Here is a 23208-nt window from a genome sequence, read left to right on the forward strand (position 1 = left end):
AAGCGATAGTTGCGTGGACTATCAATGGAGGGACCGAAATCAGATTTCATTAAAAAATATCTTCATTTGTGTTTCGAAGATGAGCGAAAGTCTTACGGGTTTGGAACAACATGAGGGTGAGTAAATGATGACAGATTTTTCATTTTGGGTAAACTAACTAACCCTTTAAGCTACGTGTATGAACCTGCTTTACATATCTCTTTGGCCTCTACCTTTTACCCTAATACTTTGTTGATTTATGAGTGGCATGACTTTTTAAAATCTATATACTAGGTTAATAATTATACCAGACAGTCCAGCACATGAGGCAGGATACTGTTGATCTCACACTATCGCTGGCAATCATGAGACTCACAGTCTGTTTTCTTTCTCTGCTCACTGTATTCTGCCCTGGAGAGTGTGGGAATATTTTAGTTTGGTATACTGAGGGCAGTCACTGGATCAATCTGAAGATCGTGTTGGAAACATTGATTGACAGGGGACACGATGTCACAGTGCTGGTGCCTGATGCCTCTCTCTTCATGAAAGCTAAAAGATCGGATCGCTTCTCCTATCAGCCCTTTAATGTGTCCATGGATGAACAGGAGATGCGAGACTTCATTGATGAATTTCTGCATTTCTCAGTGTATGAGATGGATCAGTTAAACTTGCTGCAGATTGTAATGAAATTTTATGAGTTAGCTTCAAAACATCAGGCTATGTCTCTGGCACACTGTGAAGGCATTTTAAAATCTCCGGAGTTGATGGACAAATTGCGGAATGGAAAGTTTGATGTTGTTCTGTCAGATCCGATCTATGCGTGCAGTGAAATTGTGGCTGAAGAGCTGGGCATTCCCTTGGTTTACACGTTCAGATTCTCCATCGCTCACACTGTAGAGCGGATGTGTGGTCAGATACCAGCGCCGCCATCATATGTTCCTGGAGCCATGAGTAAACTCACTGACAAGATGAGCTTCACAGAGCGAATCTTCAATATGCTCCTCTACCTTTCCCAAGATGCTTTGGCCACTATTGCTTGGAAAAAATTTGACAACTATTACACTGAATATTTAGGTGAGTTAAAGAAAAGTTCTGGAGAGAGTTCACTAACAAATGAATTCTGCAACCTCATGTAGTTTCAAACTCGTAGGCTAATAAATCATTGGCCAGAGCATGACTCTATTTTAAGTGCCTTACTGTTAAGATATTTGTTTTATCTGGGGAACAAATTTGAAATTATTTTCGGAGGTAATCCACATGCCACAAATGATGTTAATAGAGCTCATCTTGTATTGAACTCCTTCAGACTCTCTGAAAAATGATCAGTGCACAGTGCAGACATTTGCCATCATCACATCTTGCATGTAAAAAACGTAATGAACATCTTTCAATTCAGTCATGCTGATAGTCACCATATGAAGGGTTTCGGACTTCTTGTGCCATCAATCAATCAATTTTGTCATTATGTCATACTTCAATTTTCCTGCGGTTTCAGACTTATTATTCATATGGCATTTACAGCTTTGAATCGTATACTGCAGATGCAAGATTTGTGAAGCATGTTTTAAATACACAGTCTGCAAAACTTTTGTGTAAAGCTATTAAGCACTCTTCATTCCAGGACGACCCACTTCCTTTTGTGAGATGATGAGTAAAGCTGATATCTGGTTAATCAGAACTTACTGGGATTTTGAGTTTCCACGGCCATTCCTGCCCAACTTCAAATACATTGGAGGGCTTCACTGCACCCCTGCCAAGCCATTACCCAAGGTGCATCTGTCTTTTTAATAGCCTACCCCATTTGCTGTAAAATAAACCAGCACAAAATATTAAATTCATGAGACACATGCTTTGTCAGATGAGTCAGATGATGACCAAGTGACCAGTATGAATGAATTCAGTTCAAGTAAACTATATTAAAAGAAAAAGCTCATAAGAGCAATTCGGTAATCAAACTAAACTGGTCACTCTGTTTTTAATTTACTAAAAACAATCTGCAGTGTGGCAGCATATCGTTTTTCAGAGTCAGTTTTCACACCATAAGTTCATGATGTCGTTTTATGCATAGGACATGGAGGAATTTGTACAGAGCTCAGGGGATGATGGGATTGTGGTCTTCACTCTGGGGTCTTTGATAGACAAAATGCCCAAAGAAACAAGCAATAGGATCGCCTCTGCACTGGCACAGATCCCACAGAAGGTAACTGACCATTCTTACATCCTTTCCACCCAAATATCATGAACACATAAGCACTGCTTCTCTATGTGGTTGGAATGAGGGAAAGTATTTCACATTTACTCAGGTAGTGTTTCTTTATAATCTCTTTGTCATTATCACTGATCAGATGAGAGTGAGGTTGTGTTCGTGTGTTGCAGGTCTTGTGGCGATACGGTGGAGAGAAGCCAGATACTCTTGGTGAAAACACCAGAATCTATAAGTGGATCCCTCAGAATGATTTATTGGGTTTGTATTATAATTTATGATTGTATACTACTTTTTATATTTTTATCGAATATATAAAAAAAGAAAAATTACATTAACACTCTGACAATGGGAATAAATGGGGTCAGTGGTGGGTTTTAAAAAAATTGAAGACAATACTTTTGTTAAAAGCTTTAATTGGGAGTTAAATGCCCTTTTAACCATTCCTTTCCATTGTTCTTGCACGTGTCAAGCCACATGTCATGACATTGAAGTTGATAGGTCAGTAAGAGATTTATAATGACACATATAATATATTTTGACTATAATTTTGAGTATGTATTTTGATGTTTATTGTCTGTATACTTCAACAGTAAGTGTGTTACTGTAACAATGACTTTTGTTTTTCCATGTTTATCTCCTGATTCAGGCCACCCCAAAACCAGAGCATTTATCACTCATGGGGGCACTAATGGCATATATGAGGCCATCTATCATGGTGTGCCGATGGTCGGGATCCCCTTGTTCGCTGACCAGCCAGATAATTTGGCTCATATGAAGGCCAAAGGGGTTGCAATCGTCATGGACAACATCAAGACCATGCAGCCGCAAGAGCTGATGGATGGACTCAATGCCGTCATTAATGACACCTTGTGAGTCACTCATATCATTTTTTGTTTACACAGACACCGTATACACAGACATATTACTTTATTTGTCTTCATCTCTGCAGGTATAAAGAGAACGCTATGCATTTGTCCAGGATTCATCATGACAGACCAATGAAGCCTTTGGATGAGTCTGTGTTCTGGATTGAGTTTGTCATGCGCAATAAAGGTGCCAAACACCTGCGTGTAGAAGCGCACAACCTTACCTGGTACCAGTACCACTGTCTGGATGTGTTCGCTTTTCTGTTCACCATCCTGACTGTAATTCTCTACATCTTCTTTAAAATGTTCAAATTCTTCATAATGCGGTGCTGTTTTAGATCAAAGCGGAAAAGCAAAAAAGAGTGATTTCATTGCTTTGAACAGTCTGTATCATGTATTAATTTTTTCACACTTATTTTTCACACTATAATTGTTTCTTTTCTCATACTGTTAAAATTTTACTCTGGGTTGGTAACTAATCCTGCGTATTCATGTTTAAAGATATCACACTGTACATTTGCAAACCCCAGGATAACATTTGTAATAGTATATTTAAGGTTCATCTGTGAAAAGCCGCCTTGTTAGTCTGCTCTGGTTGTTTTAAGTCTGTTGAGTCATACAAAAAAACATATTTTTTTTTCAGACACTGAAGCTAAGAATATGCACTTGTTTTGCAATTAATTTATTGTTCATTATATGATCAAATTAATTAAGTTACATTTTGTACAACAGGAGTTTTAGTTAGTTTGTTTTATTGTGATATTATGCTTTTTGACTCAAGCTAGCAGCATGGGGAATGTTAAAATCAACTGCATAGGGTTATGATTGAAGGTCAATAACACACTATGTGCATAGAATTTACAATTTTACAAGGAAAATCTAGTCAGGGTAGTGCCATATTGAATTTCTAACACAAATGAAAATGAGGTTGTGAGGGATAGAAGTATAATGTGTTCAGTGGATTGTACTGTTGTTTAAAGTTGGGCGGTTCTATAGGTAAGTGTCACCTTAGTTTGCTTTATTTATAAGACGTAATAGTAGCGTCACTGTTATACTTTACGTAGGTGCACCTGTGGGAACTGGATCAGAATGCCAAGCGAAGCTGGAAACCTATAACACAAAATAAACAATTAGGCCAGATGTGAACACAGACTTTTTCATCATAACTATTAACAAAGTAAGAAATGGCTATATCATTGTTTGACATTACAATGGGTGTTTACTGTTTACAGAGAGAATACTTCAACTAGCTAACTTAGCGTGGACTAGCATCTTAACATCCTATTTCAATACAGATAGAGCTCCACTCTACTGTAATAATAAAAACGCAGAGGAAAAAAACAGTTTGTTTAACAGTTATGTAAGCGAACCAAGCCTACAGATATGTTGTAAACTCCCACGTTAGCTGAGCACAAACGTGAATAGCTGATAATGCATTACACTTTGTAAGCAAAAGTCGTGCTCCATCCTTGATCAATACTCCAAATAATAAGACAGACAAGCTGCATTAATCGACACATTTTTAGACAATATTGGAGCCACATCTGAAAAGCAGAACTTCAGAAACGTGAGTTAGCCGGTTAGCAGGAGACATACAGACTAGGGTTACACAACATAACATACAAAACTACGAATTTTGAACGACCGCTAGAAAATATAAACATCAATTAGTAATATTACTTACAGGTTGAGATTCAGAGGAGCAAGCTGGTCCAAATAAACTGGTTATTGATCCATATTTTAAGACCAAGTGTTTTGTGAATCCTGCGTTAAACTCCCAGAGTTTTGAGAAGCAGTCATCAGTAAAATGACGGGAACACAACAAAAGATTGTACTGCTGTGGTATTGTTGAAAAAATGAATTTTCCCTGGTGTCTGCACGCCAATAAGTGTGTGGGTGAATTTGCTAATGTTTCTTTGTGATGTCACAATGAAACCACTTGGGATTTGTTTTACAAACGACTCGTTTAATTGACTCAGAGTCGACTCCTACTTTTGAGAGACAATAACATAATATACAGTACACTTTCAGATTTAAAATTTGCAGGATGTTTTCATTCACTCAGAGCTGTTACACACTACATGAAAGGTAATTTTCAAAAATCCATAATAGGGACACTTTAATAACATGCCAAATGTTCACTGACATGACATCTTTTTTTCTTTAAAAAAAAAAAAAAAACTTAGTAGACAAAAACTCCATTAAACTATGAAAACTCTTGAAAATTACATGTCATCTAAGACCTTTATAGTGCATGCCATTGTAAAGACTGTAACTCTATGCCTCACAGACTTATTTTCATTTGTGTGAAATTCAATATGGCTTCACCCCTGACAAAAGCCTATTGTTAAATGATATGAAATCACATCCAGCAACCAATTTCATTGGTTAAGGATTGACATGACCCATTAAATCTTTAGATGAACCTAAATACATAACTGAAATTTTGTATGGTTGAGCAGAAAAAGTATAAATTTAGTTCAATATTTTGTTGTATATTAGTCATTTTGATATTTCAGCAACTTTTAAAGTACGACGCTAGGCTGATGTACATCATCTAAAAGTTGAGGGTTGGGTGATACATCAACTATACAATACATAAACTCGAAGCAGATAATGAGAACGTTATCAGACTTTTTTTTTTTTATCATTTATCTTTTTTGCTTCTTAAAGGGTCATGAAACCCCCCTCTTTCCGCTCAAGTCTAGCTCACAATCTTTTTGAAAAATGCAACTTAAATGGGCGTGGTGGCTGTGAGAAGAGGGGAGGGGAGAGGAGAGGAGAGGGGGGAAACTCTCATCGCCAGTAGCCCATGCATATCGACTGTCACTAAAAATCAGTGGTAAAACATGAGGAAATACTACATTTAAAAAAAAAAAAAAGGACACTGACACTTTATTTTTGTCTTTTCAAGAGTTACTGAATGCCCTGCTACATATATCCTACAGTAATCGTAATTCTATTTAAAACATATTAATGTACATGTGTAATTACAGTCATTATAAAATATATAGTTTTACACACTATAAATGCATATATTTGAAAAAAATAAATAAATAATAACGCTTAAAAGAAAACCTTGCGTACATAGCATAGATCTACGTGCCGAACCTGCAACACGCTCAGTCAGTCAGGCTGCGTGTCGACTGGAGCAGAGCAAGCGACTAGTCACATTTAACTTGCGCGGCTCAACTTCCACAGGAACGAACCGAAAACACTCGCGCTTACCCGCTCGCTCCGCGCCAACGGACACGCACCGTCAGTCAGTCAGTCTCTCTCGCTGTTTAGTGCAGTTAACCGTCCTCGTCATTGGAAAGATCCACGTGGTGTCATGAATAATTAAGAGAGTGTCTTCTCATTGGCTAAAAAACTCAGTCTCGTTAATAATTATGAAACACCGATGAGTCATCAAATCACTATCGTGCTCTGTGACGTGGACAGGATGAAGATTTTAAACCCGGAAGATGAAAATAGCGTATAAAAACTAAAATTTAACCATTTCCCCCCCACTATTAAATCTAACAGATGCTAACATTGTCTTCAATGGTGTTCAACACACATACCTCTGTTAAAATCTCAGAAATTTTGGTTTAGGGTTTCATGACCCTTTAATAGGGCTGCTTAAGAATTTAAATGACTAGTGAGTGATCCATTGCCCCACCGCCAACTGTTGTTGTTAGTTTTATAGTACTGCAGTCTAGCTCCAGAAAAGGACAAAAATCTACCTTTAAAGTAGCTTCAAGACTTGAAATAAAGACAATCTAAAGCCATAAAATAGGTTGCGATCTCTGGCCATTCAAACTACTAATAATCCCGCCAACTCTGTTTACATTCAAGGTGAACGCGCAACGCCATATAAGGAGAAAAGGGAAAAGATTAAACTTCATTGGCCAGTCCACAGTGCGAATTTGAATATGCAGAAACTAACGTACAGTTTTCAGTTACCGTTAATCAGATAAACAAAACAAGTGTAAATACAATAAATACGCTGAAAGATTGTACGTGGTTGGTAATTTTCCCCAGGTATTCTAATCTCAAAAGAAGTATGAACTTACTTGACCTCTCATTGGCCTCTACTTTTTACCTGAATACTTTATTGATACGCCATGACGTTGCACTGGGTAATAAAGTTACAGTATGTGTTGAGGCGAACACTGTTGATCTCACACTGCCACACTATCGCTGGCAATCATGAGACTCACAGTCTGTTTTCTTTCTCTGCTCACTGTATTCTGCCCTGGAGACTGTGGGAATATTTTAGTTTGGTATACTGAGGGCAGTCACTGGATCAATCTGAAGATCGTGTTGGAAACATTGATTGACAGGGGACACGATGTCACAGTGCTGGTGCCTGATGCCTCTCTCTTCATGAAAGCTAAAGATTCGGATCGCTTCTCCTATCAGCCCTTTAATGTGTCCATGAATGAACAGGAGATGCGAGACTTCCTTGATGAATTTCTGTATTTCTCAGTGTATAAGATGGATCAGTTAAACTTGCTGCAGATTCAGAAGAAAATCTACGAGTTTACTTCCACACTTCAGGATATGTCTCTGTCATACTGTGACGGCATTCTCAAATCTCCGGAGTTGATGGACAAATTGCGGAATGGAAAGTTTGACGTTGTTCTGTCAGATCCGATCTACCCGTGCAGCGATATTGTGGCTGAAGAGCTGGGCATTCCCTTGGTTTACACGTTCAGATTCTCCCTTGCTCACGCTGCAGAGCGGATGTGTGGTCAGATACCAGCGCCGCCATCATATGTTCCTGGAGCCATGAGTAAACTCACTGACAAGATGAGCTTCACAGAGCGAATCTTCAATATGCTCTTCTACCTTTCTCAAGATGCTTTTGCCATTATTGCTTGGAAGAAAATTGACAACTATTACTCTGAATATTTTGGTGAGTTAAAGTTACCCTTAACAAAAGTAAAGGTTTTATATAAATACCTTATGCAGTAAGTATACTAATATAAGTGCAATATAGTAGTATACTTGGAAGTGTGCTATTTCAATTCTAATTGGGACTAAATTGGCCCACTTTTAATGTTTAAAGGGTCATGAAACCCCCCTGTTTTATCCTGGTCGTTCACACCTCTGAGCTGGAAAAACTCTGGGCGTGTAAAGCTCTGGAAAAGTGGGAGGGAGGGAAGAGGGGAGAGAACAACCAATGAAGCACAGACAAAGAACTCACTCATTATACAGAAAAATGAATATTATTATATGAGCACGGAGAAAATGACAACAAACTCCCAAGCACAAGGGAGAAATGCGAAAGAATATTTAATAGGGCTAATAATAGGCTACTTTGATTACGTTTATGAGCACTGCAGTCTCAAAATCAGTCTATTGTCTATTAGAATAATCGTGTCATCGCGTTCAGATAGGCTACACTGTATCAGTGTCCAATTTGCACATATAATTCATTTGAAGAAGAATTGATGAATATGTATGCATAACTACACCGTGCTGCTGGTTTGATGCCGGAGAATGTGTGAAATAAAAACTTTAAACACAAATACTTTATTCTGTATGAGCTATGTGCCACATGGCTAGTGTTATTAAACTCATCGCGAAGCTCAGCGCTGAAACCGATCATATGCGCGCTCCGCGTGTGTATCATAACAGTCGTATTTTTCATGTGTTCGTATTCAAACTCCAGTTCTGACCGCATCGCGGGAAAAACACAAACAACACATGTGCTGCCGGGGGAAACATACACATGGCTCGCGTGTTTGAATGCAGCTAGAGCAGGCAGAGGTCAATGAACAGCACTTTTGTGACATTTGAATTCGTTTTCTCGTGATCTCGAGATAACAAAAGTTGTTTTTTCGTGATCATGACATAAAAGTTCTTTTTACAATGATTGATTCTGAAACACACTGTACCCGGATTCTACTGTTACTATAGTAACAAACACAACTTTGACGCGCATCTGATCGACGGATAAATCATGCACTCTTGTGGATATTTCAGCTAAGTGTTTTACTTCACTTAATAATAAACTTTACAATAAATAAATAAATACATATAGGCTAATCAATCACTGTTCAATCAATGTACGCTTAACATATTGTTTGTGTAATTATTCACAATACAATATTCAACAGAGCATTTAGAAAGATGCCAGATTATTCTATAATTCTAAAAACGTTTAGATTAAACCAACTTTATTTTCCGTACTCATTATATATATATATATATATATATATATATATATATATATATATATATATATATATATATATATATTTTATTTTTATTCGTCATGTAGGATAGGCTGTGATATCATGTGCGTTAAACTATCTTCCTCCTATCTTCCATTAAAAAGAGGTGCAATACTCCAGATTTCAAAAAAAAAAAAAAAAAAACTTTAATCCAGTTGATATAGGCTAAAACAATCTTGGGATGCTGTTTGAGAAGCGTATTTATGTGTGTTGTTTCCTACAAAGAAATGTAGAAAATGCAATTTACACACTATCACTGAATTAAATGACATAGGCTATAAATCACATTTCTTACCAATGTACATTGTGACATAGTGAGGTAAGCGAACACTGAAACGGCAATGATTAAAATAGCGTCTTAAGGATACACAATAAGGTTCAAACAGAATACTATACAGTGACATCAAAATTAGTTTTAATAAGCAAAAAGTTTAGTATCACACCGAACTATTGCGGTCGTGATACTGTGGTGAGTCATGCAACTAGTCAGAACGATAACAGATACACTTTCAAGCAAAATAATTATAATCAGTCATTTAACAGTTAAGTTAATCGCTTAAGGGACACAATACTGCACAAAATAAAGCGATCACGAAAACTCTCTATGTCCGAAACTTGACAGAGAATGCAATGAACTAATACAGTAAAATGGATATTTACAGCGCATCACCAGTTATATTTGGTAATATACTGCCACCTGTTGGCACATTTGTGTAATTTAGAGCAGAGATTAAAGGATTAGTCCACTTTTAAATAAACTTTTCCTGATAATTTACTCACCCCCATGTCATCCAAGATGTCCATGTCTTTCTTTCTTCAGTCGAAAAGAAATTAAGGTTTTTGATGAAAACACTCCAGGATTATTCTCCTTATAGTAGGTTTCAACAGGCACCAAACAGTTGAAGGTCATAATTAGTTTCACTGCAGCTTCAAATTGTTCAACACAATCCCAGATGAGAAATAAGGGTCTTATCTAGTGAAACCATCACTCATTTTCTGAAAAAAATTGAAAATTATGTAAGTTTTAACCTTAAATGCTCATCTTGAACTAGCTCTCTTCTTCTTCTTCTCTATTAGAATTCCAGCAATGTAGACGCTGCTAAGCATAATACTGCCCTCCACAGGCCAAAGTTTGAACTAATTGTTATATACTATTGAACTAGCATATTGCATATAAAAATTTGTTCAAACTTTGACCTGTGGAGGGCAGTAATACACTTAGCAGCGTCTACATTGCTGGAATTCTAATAGAGAAGAAGAAGAGAGCTAGTTCAAGATGAGCATTTAAGGTTAAAACTTACATAATTTTCAATTTTTTTCAGAAAATGAGTGATTTTCTGAATTCTAATAGAGGTGAAGAAGAAGAGAGCTAGTTCAAGATGAGCATTTCTGGTTAAAACTTATATAATTTTCAATTTTTTTCAGAAAATGAGTGATGGTTTCACTTGATAAGACCCTTATTTCTCATCTGGGATTGTGTTGAACAATTTGAAGCTGCAGTGAAACTAATTATGACCTTCAACTGTTTGGTGCCCGTTGAAGCCCACTATAAGGAGAATAATCCTGGATTGTTTTCATCAAAAACTTTAATTTCTTTTCGACTGAAGAAAGAAAGACATGGACATCTTGGATGACATGGGGGTGAGTAAATTATCAGGAAAAGTTTATTTAAAAGTGAACTAATCCTTTAAGTCGTGATCATGACAAAACAACTTTTGTTATCTCGAGATCACGAGAAAATAAGTCATGATCACGAAGAAACAAGATAGAAAAAATAATAATAATCCATGGCCGTTTAGGGCTTCCGTGGTAATGCAATCTCACGCGAACATATTTTCCATTTGTGCTGGTAGATTACAGCAAAACAATCCACATGCACACAAACCTCTGCTCTGGTCGCGTCGCAGGAAAACACATTGTGTTGTAGCACTGAGGAAATATATATATATATATATATAAAATCTTATGCATACTACAGCGCAGTGATTGGATTAAATGAGCTTTAGGCCATGAATATATGTCGAGAATCGCTCGAAACGGTCGACGTCAGCATGTTCAACCATGCCCATACTTGGGCTGAAAGTACACGATTACGTCAGATTTTGTGACGTTGCTCTGACTCAGCTTTTCAAACCAGAAGACAGAAATCACTCTGAAAAATGCAAAACTAATTTTTCAATTATGAATAACATTAATGAGTACCTTTAGTGTTTTCAATGATGTGCAGCCTACACATATCTGTTTACATCTCAAAAAAAGTGTTTTGGGGGACCCTTTAAAAGTATACTTTTTAGTATTAAGTGTAACAATATGAGTACACAACTATAACTACGTTTTTCATTTGTACTACAATTATACAGCAAGTGAACTTATACTGATAGTTTACTAGATAGCAATTTTTTTTTTTAGTTTATAAAAAGTACACTTTGAAGTATACACTAAGTCATCTACTAGTTTACTCTCATTTTCTACAGCAAGTATACTTGTAAGTTTTAACTTAACATCATACTAGTTTACTAATTATATATTAATTTTTGCTCTTTAAGGGTACGCTTACATGATAAAGATATACTAAAAACAGAAACGTTTTTCATATGCTTTTTTCCATGTACAGACAACAAAACGTTGCCAAAACAATCCCCATTCATGCAGGTCCGTGAAAACTAAAAATGCTGTGTTATGCTGCCAGGCCAGTAGTTGGCGATGACACTTTGTAAAAAAACACTACGCGTCTATTGACTGAACATGTAATACACATGCGCATGATGTCACAGTTTTCACAAATTCGCATTTTAGTTGTTTACATGGGGACGATAGTGGTACAATTTTCAAAAATTTCAAATTTGAATCCCATTTTCAAAAGCACCCAAATACAGCTGTTTAGTAAAAGAACGGCCAAAACATGGTTTCAGGTTTCAGTTTTTAGTTGAAAATCGTGTAAATGGCTCCTAAGTATACTGATATGTTTCTATTTTTATGCTTGAAATATACCATTAACTGTACTTAAACTCTTTCCCACAGCCATTTTTTTTAAAAGTTGGCAGCCAGTGTATCATATTCACAAAACTTTCAAGATCCCCATAATATTTTTGTTGTACCTGAACATGCACCTCTGCTTGTTTTATTTTATTTTTTTATTCTAGCCTAATGCAGTCTTTTTTATATATATATCGTGTAGGCAAGTTTCATAATAAAGCAACATTTTGAACAAAAAGCTGTGAAAATCGAATTTTTGACAAACTGTACTCTTTCTGAAGATGCGTAATAGCGCCCCCTATCATATAAAAGTGAAAACATGGATTGCAGGTATTGTGCTGAATTCTGACACCGTCAAATTATGCACCTTCTTGTATTGGTAGGTTTAGGATTAGGTGTGGGGATGGAGTTGGGATTAGGGATGGGGTTAGGATTAGCCAATCAGGTAGCAGGATCAACAAGGGGGGGGGGGGGGGGGGTAATTTAGCAGGGAGTCAAAATTCGGCACAACACCAGAAAATTCCATCAATGGCAGGGAGGCGGTATGTCATAAATGATGGAAAATTCTATCAATGCTCGGGAAAGAGTTAAATAAATTCCTACGTGGACTACACCAAAATTTATTGGGAGTATATCGGGCCAAATATACTAATACTTTTCTGTCAGTACAAGTCAACTATACATAAGTGTAATGTTAAGTATATTTCTAAGAAATAGCTTACATAAGAGCAGATTGAAAGTAAACTTTCTTGTTTTTAGTTTAAAAGAAGTATACTAATAGCACACTTGAATAAACTTCTTTTTTGTAGGGCTAATTAAAAAAATTACTCAAATGCTGATTATTCATTGACCTAGAACAACAGGTTCCACTGCAAAAATAATATTTTAGAGAAGAATCATGTCAAAATACAAGCCTTTAATTTTCTTAAAGTGCAGGACTGTTTGCTGTTTAAAGTGCCTTACTATAATAAACACATTTTGTTTCATCCGAGGAACAAAATTAAACTATTTCCAGAGATAATCAACATGCAACAAATGCTGTTGAAAGAGCTCATTTAGTATTTAACCTCCTCATTCCAGGACGACCCACTTCCTATTGTGAGATGATGAGTAAAGCTGATATCTGGTTAATCAGAACTTACTGGGATTTTGAGTTTCCACGGCCATTCCTGCCCAACTTCAAATACATTGGAGGGCTTCACTGCAGCCCTTCCAAGCCATTACCCAAGGTGCATCTGTCTTTTTAAAGATTCTCATTTATTAAGATGATAGTTGATCTGAATTTCTTAAAATATACAGGGTACACATGATTTGAATCATAAGTCCAAGAAAATAATAATAACTTGCAGTCAGATGATGACTCCGTGACCAGTCTGAATCGATTCAGTTCAAGTAAATGGAGTATTTCTATATTTTTGATTTACTGAAAAGAAAATGACTCAAAACACATTTGTACTTGAATTGGGAGTGCGCTGGTCATGTTATATTATTAATTAGCATTAGCATTAGCATTAGCATTAGTAGTGCCATTATTTTACCTGGAAACTGCAGTGAATCGTACCTGTGGTAGTGCAACAGCATATTTCAGAGTCAGTTTTCACACCATAAGTTCATGATGTGTTTTTATTCATAGGACATGGAGGAGTTTGTACAGAGCTCAGGGGATGATGGGATTGTGGTCTTCACTCTGGGGTCTTTGATAGACAAAATGCCCAAAGAAACAAGCAATAGGATCGCCTCTGCACTGGCACAGATCCCACAGAAGGTAACTGACCATTCTTACATCCTTTCCACCCAAATATCATGAACACATAAGCACTGCTTCTCTATGTGGTTGGAATGAGGGAAAGTATTTCACATTTACTCAGGTAGTGTTTCTTTATAATCTCTTTGTCATTATCACTGATCAGATGAGAGTGAGGTTGTGTTCGTGTGTTGCAGGTCTTGTGGCGATACGGTGGAGAGAAGCCAGATACTCTTGGTGAAAACACCAGAATCTATAAGTGGATCCCTCAGAATGATTTATTGGGTTTGTATTATAATTTGTGATTGTATGCTACTTAAAAAAAAAAAGAAAAAATAATTAATTATTGAACATACAACAATTTATAATTTGAGCTGTCTAAATTGTTCTTTTTGAGTTGGGTTGTGTAGTTTCGAGTTTGCTTCCTGTAAACTGTCCCAACGACTTTTGCTTTTCCTTGTTTATCTTCTGATTCAGGCCACCCTAAAACCAGAGCATTTATCACTCATGGGGGCACTAATGGCATATATGAGGCCATATATCATGGTGTGCCGATGGTCGGGATCCCCTTGTTCGGTGACCAGCCAGATAATTTGGCTCATATGAAGGCCAAAGGGCTTGCAATCGTCATGGACAACATCAAGACCATGCAGCCGCAAGAGCTGATGGATGGACTCAATGCCGTCATTAATGACACCTCGTGAGTCACTCATATCATTTGACTTACACTGGCGTCACTGCATAAACAGGACTGTGGATTCTATCTAGATATTTTAAAGGCTCTATATTATCTATTGCACTACACAGATAGAGTATAGACATGCTGAATATTTGTCTTTATCTCTGCAGGTATAAAGAGAACGCTATGCATTTGTCCAGGATTCATCATGACAGACCAATAAAGCCTTTGGATGAGTCTGTGTTCTGGATTGAGTTTGTCATGCGCAATAAAGGTGCCAAACACCTGCGTGTAGAAGCGCACAACCTTACCTGGTACCAGTACCACTGTCTGGATGTGTTCGCTTTTCTGTTCACCATCCTGACTGTAGTCCTCTACGTCTTCTTTAAGTTGTGCAAATTCTTCATAATGCGTTGCTGTTTTAGATCAAAAAGGAAAAGCAAAAAAGAGTAACAGTTTTTTTTTTTTTTTGCACTAAACGCTGTGTATCCACCCAGACCATGGGATGTCTTTCTTCTCAAAAAATAAAAAATAAAAAATCCTATCAACCCATCAGTTCCATCTCTAACTTCAGCTGTCAATAGGATGTTCCTCATCACTCAACTTTGGATGGGCTCTCATTTTACAATAATAAACTTGAACGCAGTAATTCTTAATTCTAATAATTCTTTTTTTTCCCCTTTGTTTCTGTAACCTTGTTTTGATTGATTTGAGATTGTAAGCAACTACTCTTACTGTTTTGTAATGTTTTTTTTATTGTAAAAAACACTATACCAATACATTTGAATTGAATTAACTATTTTATAAATAAAACTATTAAAATAAATCTATTTACTTTTGCTGCAGCGTTTGTACTGTGCTTTACTCTTAAAATTTAGTCTTGTAGTGCTAATATTGTTTGGTCTTGTGTTTATTTTTCATTTGTGAGTCACTTGATAAAACTGGCTGATAAATGTCTACATGTATTTTTACGTTTACGATTTTAAAAGTGATATATACCAGAATATATAGTTTTTAAACATGAACAACTTTCAATTTAAAAGCTATTTAGCTCCCAAAGATGAAGAGGGAGGAAATGCTCTGGTTCTATTTATTCTGCAGTCTTCAGTAAGTAACTCGTGACTGTCCCCAGTGGTCGTTGTATATCATTGCAACGAGACTTTTATTTTAAAGCCCTAATGCCTGCTTTAGTAGTTTACTTCACACATCGCGAACAGCCGGTCGACCATCAACAAGCAAGCGAACTCTTTATGTGATCCTGTCAATTTTCCTTATATGATCGGTTAAATCCCGAGATGATTAGAACAGGTTTGGTGATCAAGAGATTTGCTGCATGGATGATGGTCTTAAATTTAACTGTAGTCCATTTTAGATGGGTAGCACTGACAGACTTCTAGCTCAACTATAGAATTGGTAACGTTAATTGATTAAAATTCTTAATACTTTTTAAGCTGTAGCCTATGTACGTTATACGTTTGAGTTATATTATAATTTTTCAATAGTTCTCGATTAAAGTTAAATTATGTTTGTTGTAAATGATGTAGGTTATGTAGGTCTTTAGAGCTTAGGAAACGTTTTTAGTTTCATAATAAGAGCATTGTGGTCAATGATGATGTCACAGATCGCATTCTGACACAAATGATGTGAGGTGCTGCGTGAAACTGAGACCACGCATTAAAAAAAAAAAAAAAAAACCTGAGACCACGCATGTGTTCCAAATCGCCCCCTATACCCTCATTCACCATTCCCTACAATACTCCACTAATATAGTCCACTTGAAGGAGTGAATGAAAACGACGTGGTTTTGTAGGCAAAACCCGGAAGTGAGTTAGCATTTTAGGACTTACGGTTCTAACCATAGAAATAATATAGCTACGTCTATGGGTTTTTTGAATGGGCTGAAATAAAGTCTGTTGTTAACAAAGCCTCCAAATATTTTCACGTTTTGATCTATGACATAAAACACACCAGTTATAACCCGCTTGTGATTTTTTTAAAAACCTTTATTGTGTTTTAAAAACGGCGGTTGCTAACAAGTTGCTAAAAGGGACTACTTCCTTTGGCAGGGACTTTAGACGTCATCATGACAAACAGGACATTTGGACAGCATTTCTCATGAAAAAAGTGGAAAAGTATTCATACACAGCGCAGATCATAATCAGCAAGCATGTTTTTAAATAAAGTTGTTTTTTAAATAAAGTTTGAGGAAGTTTGTACAGCGTGTACTGTAGTCCGTTTATAGCCTACTGTTAGCTTTTTATATCTGATGACTTTATTTAAGCTTCAAAATGTATAAATGTTGTGTTAACTTGTAAAGATTATCTTGACAAACAAAACGTGTAGGTTAAATAAATTAGTTTACTATCATCCATTAACAATTTACCAGCAGGTGCCCTCGAATGAAAAATTGAATTTATCTTGGCATTGTTAAATAACAAGAGTTCAGTACATGGAAATGACATACAGTGAGTTTCAAACTCCATTGTTTCCTCCTTATATACATCTCATTTGTTTGAGGGTGCTTTCACACTTGGTTCGATTACCTGGACCGAACCCGAGTTCGATTGCTCCCCCCTCCCCCTGCGCCCACTGGACTGTGTTCACATTATATTATTTGGGTCCGACCCGCGGTTCGTTTGCGTCATCAAACCAGCAGCTGTTTACTACGTTGCTTAGTAACGATGCACAGGAGAAGGCGGCAAAATGCATAACGTTGCTCTCCTCACTTTTATATTTTTGTTTTTGAACCGTTGGTTTTGTTAATTTTTTAAACAATTGCAGTCTGTATAATTCATAAACACAACTTCATTCTTTATAAATCTCTCCAACAGTGTGTAATGTTAGCTTTAGCCCGTTAGCCACAGAGCATAGCCTCAAACTAACACAGAATCAAACGTAACCATCTAAATAAATACTTTACTCACATAATTCGAAGCATGCATACAGCATACATGACGAACATCTTGTAAAGATCCATTTGAGGGTTATATTAGCTGTGTGAACTTTGTTTATGCAATGTATATATAGTCGACAGCTCGTGGGGCAGAGGAAGCGCATCTCTTAAAGGGGCCGTGCTGAAAAAATCAGTGCATAGTTAATGATGCCCCAAAATAGGCAGCTAAAAAAATTAATAAAAAAAAATCTATGGGGTATTTTGAGCTGAAACTTCACAGACACATTCAGGGGACACCTAGGACTTATATTACATCTTGTAAAAAAAACAATCTAGGGCACCTTTAACTATTATAACATCTCATCTACACATAAAGATGCGATTAAAAGCCCAAACTTTCATTAAACAAGGGCTCATAAAACTCGAAACTGCTTCTGAAAACGGTTGAGATGCTAACAGACTTTTTCGAAGACAAATAGTTTTTCAACGGCTCTGGTGTTTGCTATTTTGGTAGTCTCGTGTAATCCTGCGACATCTCTTCAGACCGCAAAAAATGAAAATGAGCATATAATTTCTATTTTCTGAAATATCGACATACCAACAAACTGACACAGAAGTGCAAAATAGGCCTAAATCGACACATTTTAAGGTATAGTCTAATATAATATAATATCAGCTATACTAGCTTATTTCAGCATTGATTTATAAGTGATTTTCTTAACCCATTTCAACCATTTTACATTTAATAGGCCTAATTGTTTCACTGTAGAAACATCAACTGACGTTACTTCAACCATATTTCAACGTCGAATTTCGGTCATGTGTTGACTGGACTTCAACCGTTTAGCATTCAACGTTATATCAATGTTGTTTCACCGTTGAAACAACAACTGACCTTATTTAAACCACATTTCAAAGGTTCAAAGGTCGGTCATGTGCCGGCTGGGAAGTGTCATAACCCTTTGTTAAACACAGAGCTTATTTTTAAGCCCTTTTTTAATAAAAAAAAATAAGTCTATGGGAAAAATGCATATGCTTTTGATCGAGGGAACCCGTGCGCGCTAACTTCCGGATTGGCCTACAAAAACATGTACGGAGCCCCTAAAGGGACATGGTGGTAGAAAAAAAAAATGGGAAGGAAGGAAATTTTATGTGGTGGTGGAAAAAAAATTTGGGATGGGAGGAATTTTTTTTTTCAAATCTTTTGAGTTCCCTCGCAAAGATTGCATTCCCTCGCAAACATGTTTTGCGTGCCCTCGCAAAGATTGCATTCCCTTGCAAAGATTGGGTTCCCTCGCAAAGATGTTTTGCGTTCCCTCGCAAAGTAATCGTTCCCTTGCTGTGAGCTCGGACAAACACTTCCTCTTTAATGTCCTGCTGGCTGGCAGTAGTGTTTCAGTTAGTAACATTAATAATGCACACAAATAATGCACGGCTCATAGAGTTTGTTGGACTCAAAAATGAAGAAATGCAGTCAGTGCTTATGTCAAGGAGTTCAGTTGGCAATATGTTCACAGATTCGAGCTTCCCGGATTAATAACTTGTGAGCTAAACTTTGTTAAAACACAAATGCAGCTACTTCCAATCATAGTAACCTTAAGACCATAGTCCCTTCAGGCGTGTATTTCCTCCGCCTGCATAGACCAATTTATTATAAAGCACATTTAAGGAAAATTGGGTTGTTGTAACTTGTTGTCTAGGTTACTATGATTGGAAGTAGCTCACGAGTTATTAATCTGGGAAGCTCGAATCTGTGAATATATTGCCAACTGAACTGCTTGACATAAGCACTGACTGCATTTCTTCATTTTTTAGTCCAACAAGTTTAAACTCTGAGCCGTGCATTATTTGTGCGCATTATTAATGTATGTTACTAACTGAAACACTACTGCCAGCCAGCGGGACATTAAAGAGGAAGTGTTTGTCCGAGCTCACAGAAAGGGAACTATTATAACTTTGCGAGGGAACGCAAACATCTTTGCGTGGGAACGCAAAACATCTTTGTGAGGGAACGTAATAGATTTGAAAAAAAAAATTCCTCCCATCCCAAATCCCACCACATAAAATTTCCTTCCTTCCCATTTTTTTTCTACCACCATGTCCCTTTAGGGTAAAAACGCCATCTGGGCTGCCGCAAAAAATAAATAAATAAATGAATAAAAAAATTACAACAGGGAAAAAACACACACACAAAAACTGAAGGGCTCCTGCTTTTGTGCTTGCGGTTTAGTAATCATTTAAAACAGAAAACTGTCAGCTACAGTATTATTGAAAATATTGATCTTTGAACTCTGTCTTGGAAACAAGCATAGCTACTGTATAAACTTAAAAAAAAAGGTATTGTATGGTATTGTGCTTTAACCACATTGGACCAGCTGTTTGGGCGCCATCTTCTGGCGAGACGTGGGAATTGACCCTTCGCAAAGACCCGCCCCCCTTAGTTACTGTTGCTTTGTCCGACAAGCCGTGGCGCTGTCACGCCACACACAGCGAAAAATACATCTCGGAAGAAGAGGATACTGACAACACATCGACAGACAAGACAGAGCAGGTTACTTATGATATTAAACAAAGTCCCAGTTTTCAAACTGTGAAAGAAGGTATCAGGAACAGTAAGAAATACAATTTAAGAAATTCAAACAATAAAAACAGTTTTGTGGCTCTTTAATGTGTCGTGACCATGGTCGTGACAGATTGCTGTAGCGCAGGGATGGACAACTCCGGTCCTGGAGGGCCAGTGTCCTGCAGAGTTTATCTCCATTCCTGATAAAAACTCACTTGCATATATCTGGCTACTAATCCTAAAGACCTTGATTAGCTGGTTCAGGTGTGTTTGATTAGGGTTGGAGCTAAACTCTGCTGGACACTGGCCCTCCAGGACCGGAGTTGTCCATCCCTGCTGTAGCGCCTCAGCTGAAGAGGCTCGTGAACCGATCATCTCTTCCTACTAAGTTATGAATGAACATGAGAAGGAATGTTGTTTCAAAGGCGGAAAGATGTCAATACACACAATTTTTCAAGTTTAACTCCACCGAGGTTAATCTTCTAACTACTGACTGCTTTGTCGGACAAAATGGTGGATTCGGCCTTCTGATTGGTTAGATTGCTTGTCAATCAAACTCCAGGCGAAGGGCACCATACAGACATACGGTGCGTTCCAAACGGGATATATCGCCCTCCGAACGGCACTTCGGAGTGAAAATAATCATGGCCGCCATGTTGAAGGGTCGTTCCAAACCGAAGTGCTCAAAACTGGCTACTTCGAAGGGCCCTTCGGAATGAAGGATTTTAAAGGGTACAACTGATGGACACTTCGGGCACCTATGATCCTTTGCACAGGGAAGTTCTTTGACGTCACAGAATGGGTATGGACGTTATAGGAGTTCGATTTTACCTATAAATGTATCTATAGTATTTTTCTATACTACTGTAATATTTATACAAGTTAGATTTGGTACATTATTATGGTCAAAATGACATTGTACTTCAACAAAAATACTTTACAGCTCCATTTATCAGTCCATTCAAATGTTTAAAATACATAGACACAATATTGCCTACATGCGATAAACCTAAAATAAATAAATAAACTAACGTTAAATAAAGGGTGCAGCTTGCACAATTTAGCCTACTCCTCTTTGATTGTCTCGTTAAGATGACGCAGAAGTGCATTCCAAAAGAAGAGGTTTTTTTGACCCCTACACCCTTCATCCCTTCAAAGCTCTCACTCAGGAGGGGAAGCCCTTTGAAGGGATTAGGGCATAGGGATGAGCCCTTCCGAATGGAACGCAGGGATAATTGGCACAACCATAGACATGGGTATGCACGTGACGTCACCGTCGACCGTTACGACTGCGGTCACGCCCACTGAGTGGCAAAAGACTGAGCGGCAGCATTGGTTTTCAGCATCAATGTCGCAAACTGTTGCGAAAAACACACAAAACACCTATATGATGTCTATGACAAAAAACATCCAAAACCGGAAAGAGCTTTGCGACTGACTGTACAAATAGCTTTGACACAAAACCTGAGGTATTAAAAACTACAGAAAGCTACAGAAAAAATAAGCAAATGGATCACTGCAATTCAAAACAGAAACAGCTGGACTCCAGGCAGAGAAACATGTTTTGCAGTTATCATTTTGTGTCAAATTGTTGGATTTTGAGGTAAAATCATACCGTATATTGTATTGTTATATATTATGCTGACAAATCATCAATTAAATATTTTCCATCTTATATTCTGCATATTTGGGTGTTTTTCAATAAACAACACTGACAAAAACTATAAGCTACTATAAACTATGTTTTAGGGCTGGACAATATGACGATATAACATTGATATAAGTGATTAGGCGGATTTAAACCTACCTATATTAGTTATATAAAATATTCACAGGCAGATTTGCTTTATGTGTTTCCCCGGCGTCGAAATCAGGCATATAAATGTCAGGAAACACGACTCCTGGCTGCATGTCAATAGCATGGATTAGGTTTATTTGGCAAGTTGTAAGGAACACATTCAATTCCAACCTTTAGTGTAATTCGTTAGTTTTACTCTCGTTTTCGCAGTTTCTCCTATTAAATCCAGTCATGCAGCAGGTTCTTTCGCCACTCAGTCCAGTCAGGGAGCGCGTTTTCGGCGGGAAAGTGACGTCGATGCATACTCTCTATAGGATTATATGCTATATGATGTCTATGGGCACAGCCTCATCGTGCATTATGGGTATTTTCTAGCCTTTGAGTGCATGGACATATAAAATATTTTATATAAGTCTGTGGTTGAGTGGGATTGAATGAGTGCACTCGATAATGTCCACTATGGTTTCGGACACCTACAAATGGCTGTTTCCCCAAATAGTTCCCTATTTAAAGGTGCAATGTATAAAATTTGGGAGGATCTATTGATAGAAATGCAATATAATAAACATAACTATGTTTTCAGTGTTGTATAAAGACCTTACATAATGAACCGTTATGTTTTTATTACCTTAGAATGAGCCATTTTTATCTTGTACATCGCGGGTCCATGTCAAGTCGCCATTATGCGCCATCTACAGCAGCCCTAAACGGACTCTACAATGCGCGTTTAATTATTATTTTGTTGTTCTTCTAAATCATGTGTTTTTAGAGGCAGCTTGCATCGTCACTACGTTGAATACCCATGTAGTAGTAGTAGTCGTCTGGTTTATTAGAAGCAGAGAACATTCTTAAGTAAGAAGAAACCTCATTGCTTCACACAGGATCTTGTGCAGGCCAGGCGGCCACTGTAGCTTCTCCAAAAGGGAGGGGTGCATGCCGTTAGCTGCAGTTAGCAACCTCACCGCTAGATTCCACTAAAATTTACACATCGCACCTTTAATAATTGACTGTTCACGAAGGCCCGCCCCCTTTAGTTACTGTTGCTATATCCGACAAGCCATATTGCTCTCAGTTAAAAATACAACGCAGAGCAAAGATGAAGTTGACAACGCATCGACAGACGAGGCAGAGCAGGTTACTTTTGATATGAAACAAAGTCTGAAATTTTTAATTTTGTAATTTTTAAAGAAATTTAAACAATAAATACTGTTTTGTGGCACAATGTGTCGTGACAGACACATGCGCTATAGCGCCTCAGATCAAGCGACTCATGAACCGAT

At 37.3% G+C, this 23208-nt stretch overlaps 1 protein-coding gene across 2 annotated transcripts; it reads left to right on the forward strand.

Moving 5' to 3' along the window:
* The first annotated feature begins 206 nt into the window (after window positions 1–206).
* On the forward strand, window positions 207–15509 carry LOC137035083 (UDP-glucuronosyltransferase 2C1-like). Of its 2 annotated transcripts, XM_067408351.1 has the most exons (8): window positions 211–1053; window positions 4081–4082; window positions 7327–7951; window positions 13332–13480; window positions 13885–14016; window positions 14193–14280; window positions 14473–14695; window positions 14845–15509. In XM_067408351.1, exons 1-8 carry the CDS (start codon window positions 303–305, stop codon window positions 15125–15127), a joined length of 2253 nt encoding a protein of 750 aa, XP_067264452.1. In that variant the 5' UTR covers window positions 211–302; the 3' UTR covers window positions 15128–15509. The 2 variants fall into 2 exon arrangements, with proteins under 2 accessions (XP_067264451.1, XP_067264452.1); XM_067408350.1 differs by lacking the exons at window positions 7327–7951; window positions 13332–13480; window positions 13885–14016; ... (1 more) ...; window positions 14473–14695; window positions 14845–15509 and adding exons at window positions 1601–1749; window positions 2048–2179; window positions 2356–2443; window positions 2832–3054 and having other exon boundaries at window positions 207–1053; window positions 3135–4743.
* The last annotated feature ends 7699 nt before the right edge of the window (window positions 15510–23208 follow it).

This window comes from Chanodichthys erythropterus, chromosome 13 (genome assembly GCF_024489055.1).
Source record: "Chanodichthys erythropterus isolate Z2021 chromosome 13, ASM2448905v1, whole genome shotgun sequence".
Lineage (NCBI taxonomy): Eukaryota > Metazoa > Chordata > Actinopteri > Cypriniformes > Xenocyprididae > Chanodichthys > Chanodichthys erythropterus.

Excerpts from the sequence above, each read along its gene's own strand:
- LOC137035083 (XM_067408351.1), top strand. The coding sequence starts at position 303 with ATGAGGCAGGATACTGTTGATCTCACACTATCGCTGGCAATCATGAGA. Across the intron at positions 7,952-13,331 it reads CTATTACTCTGAATATTTTG|GACGACCCACTTCCTATTGT; the intron begins GTGAGTTAAAGT and ends TCCTCATTCCAG. Across the intron at positions 13,481-13,884 it reads CTTCCAAGCCATTACCCAAG|GACATGGAGGAGTTTGTACA; the intron begins GTGCATCTGTCT and ends TTTTATTCATAG.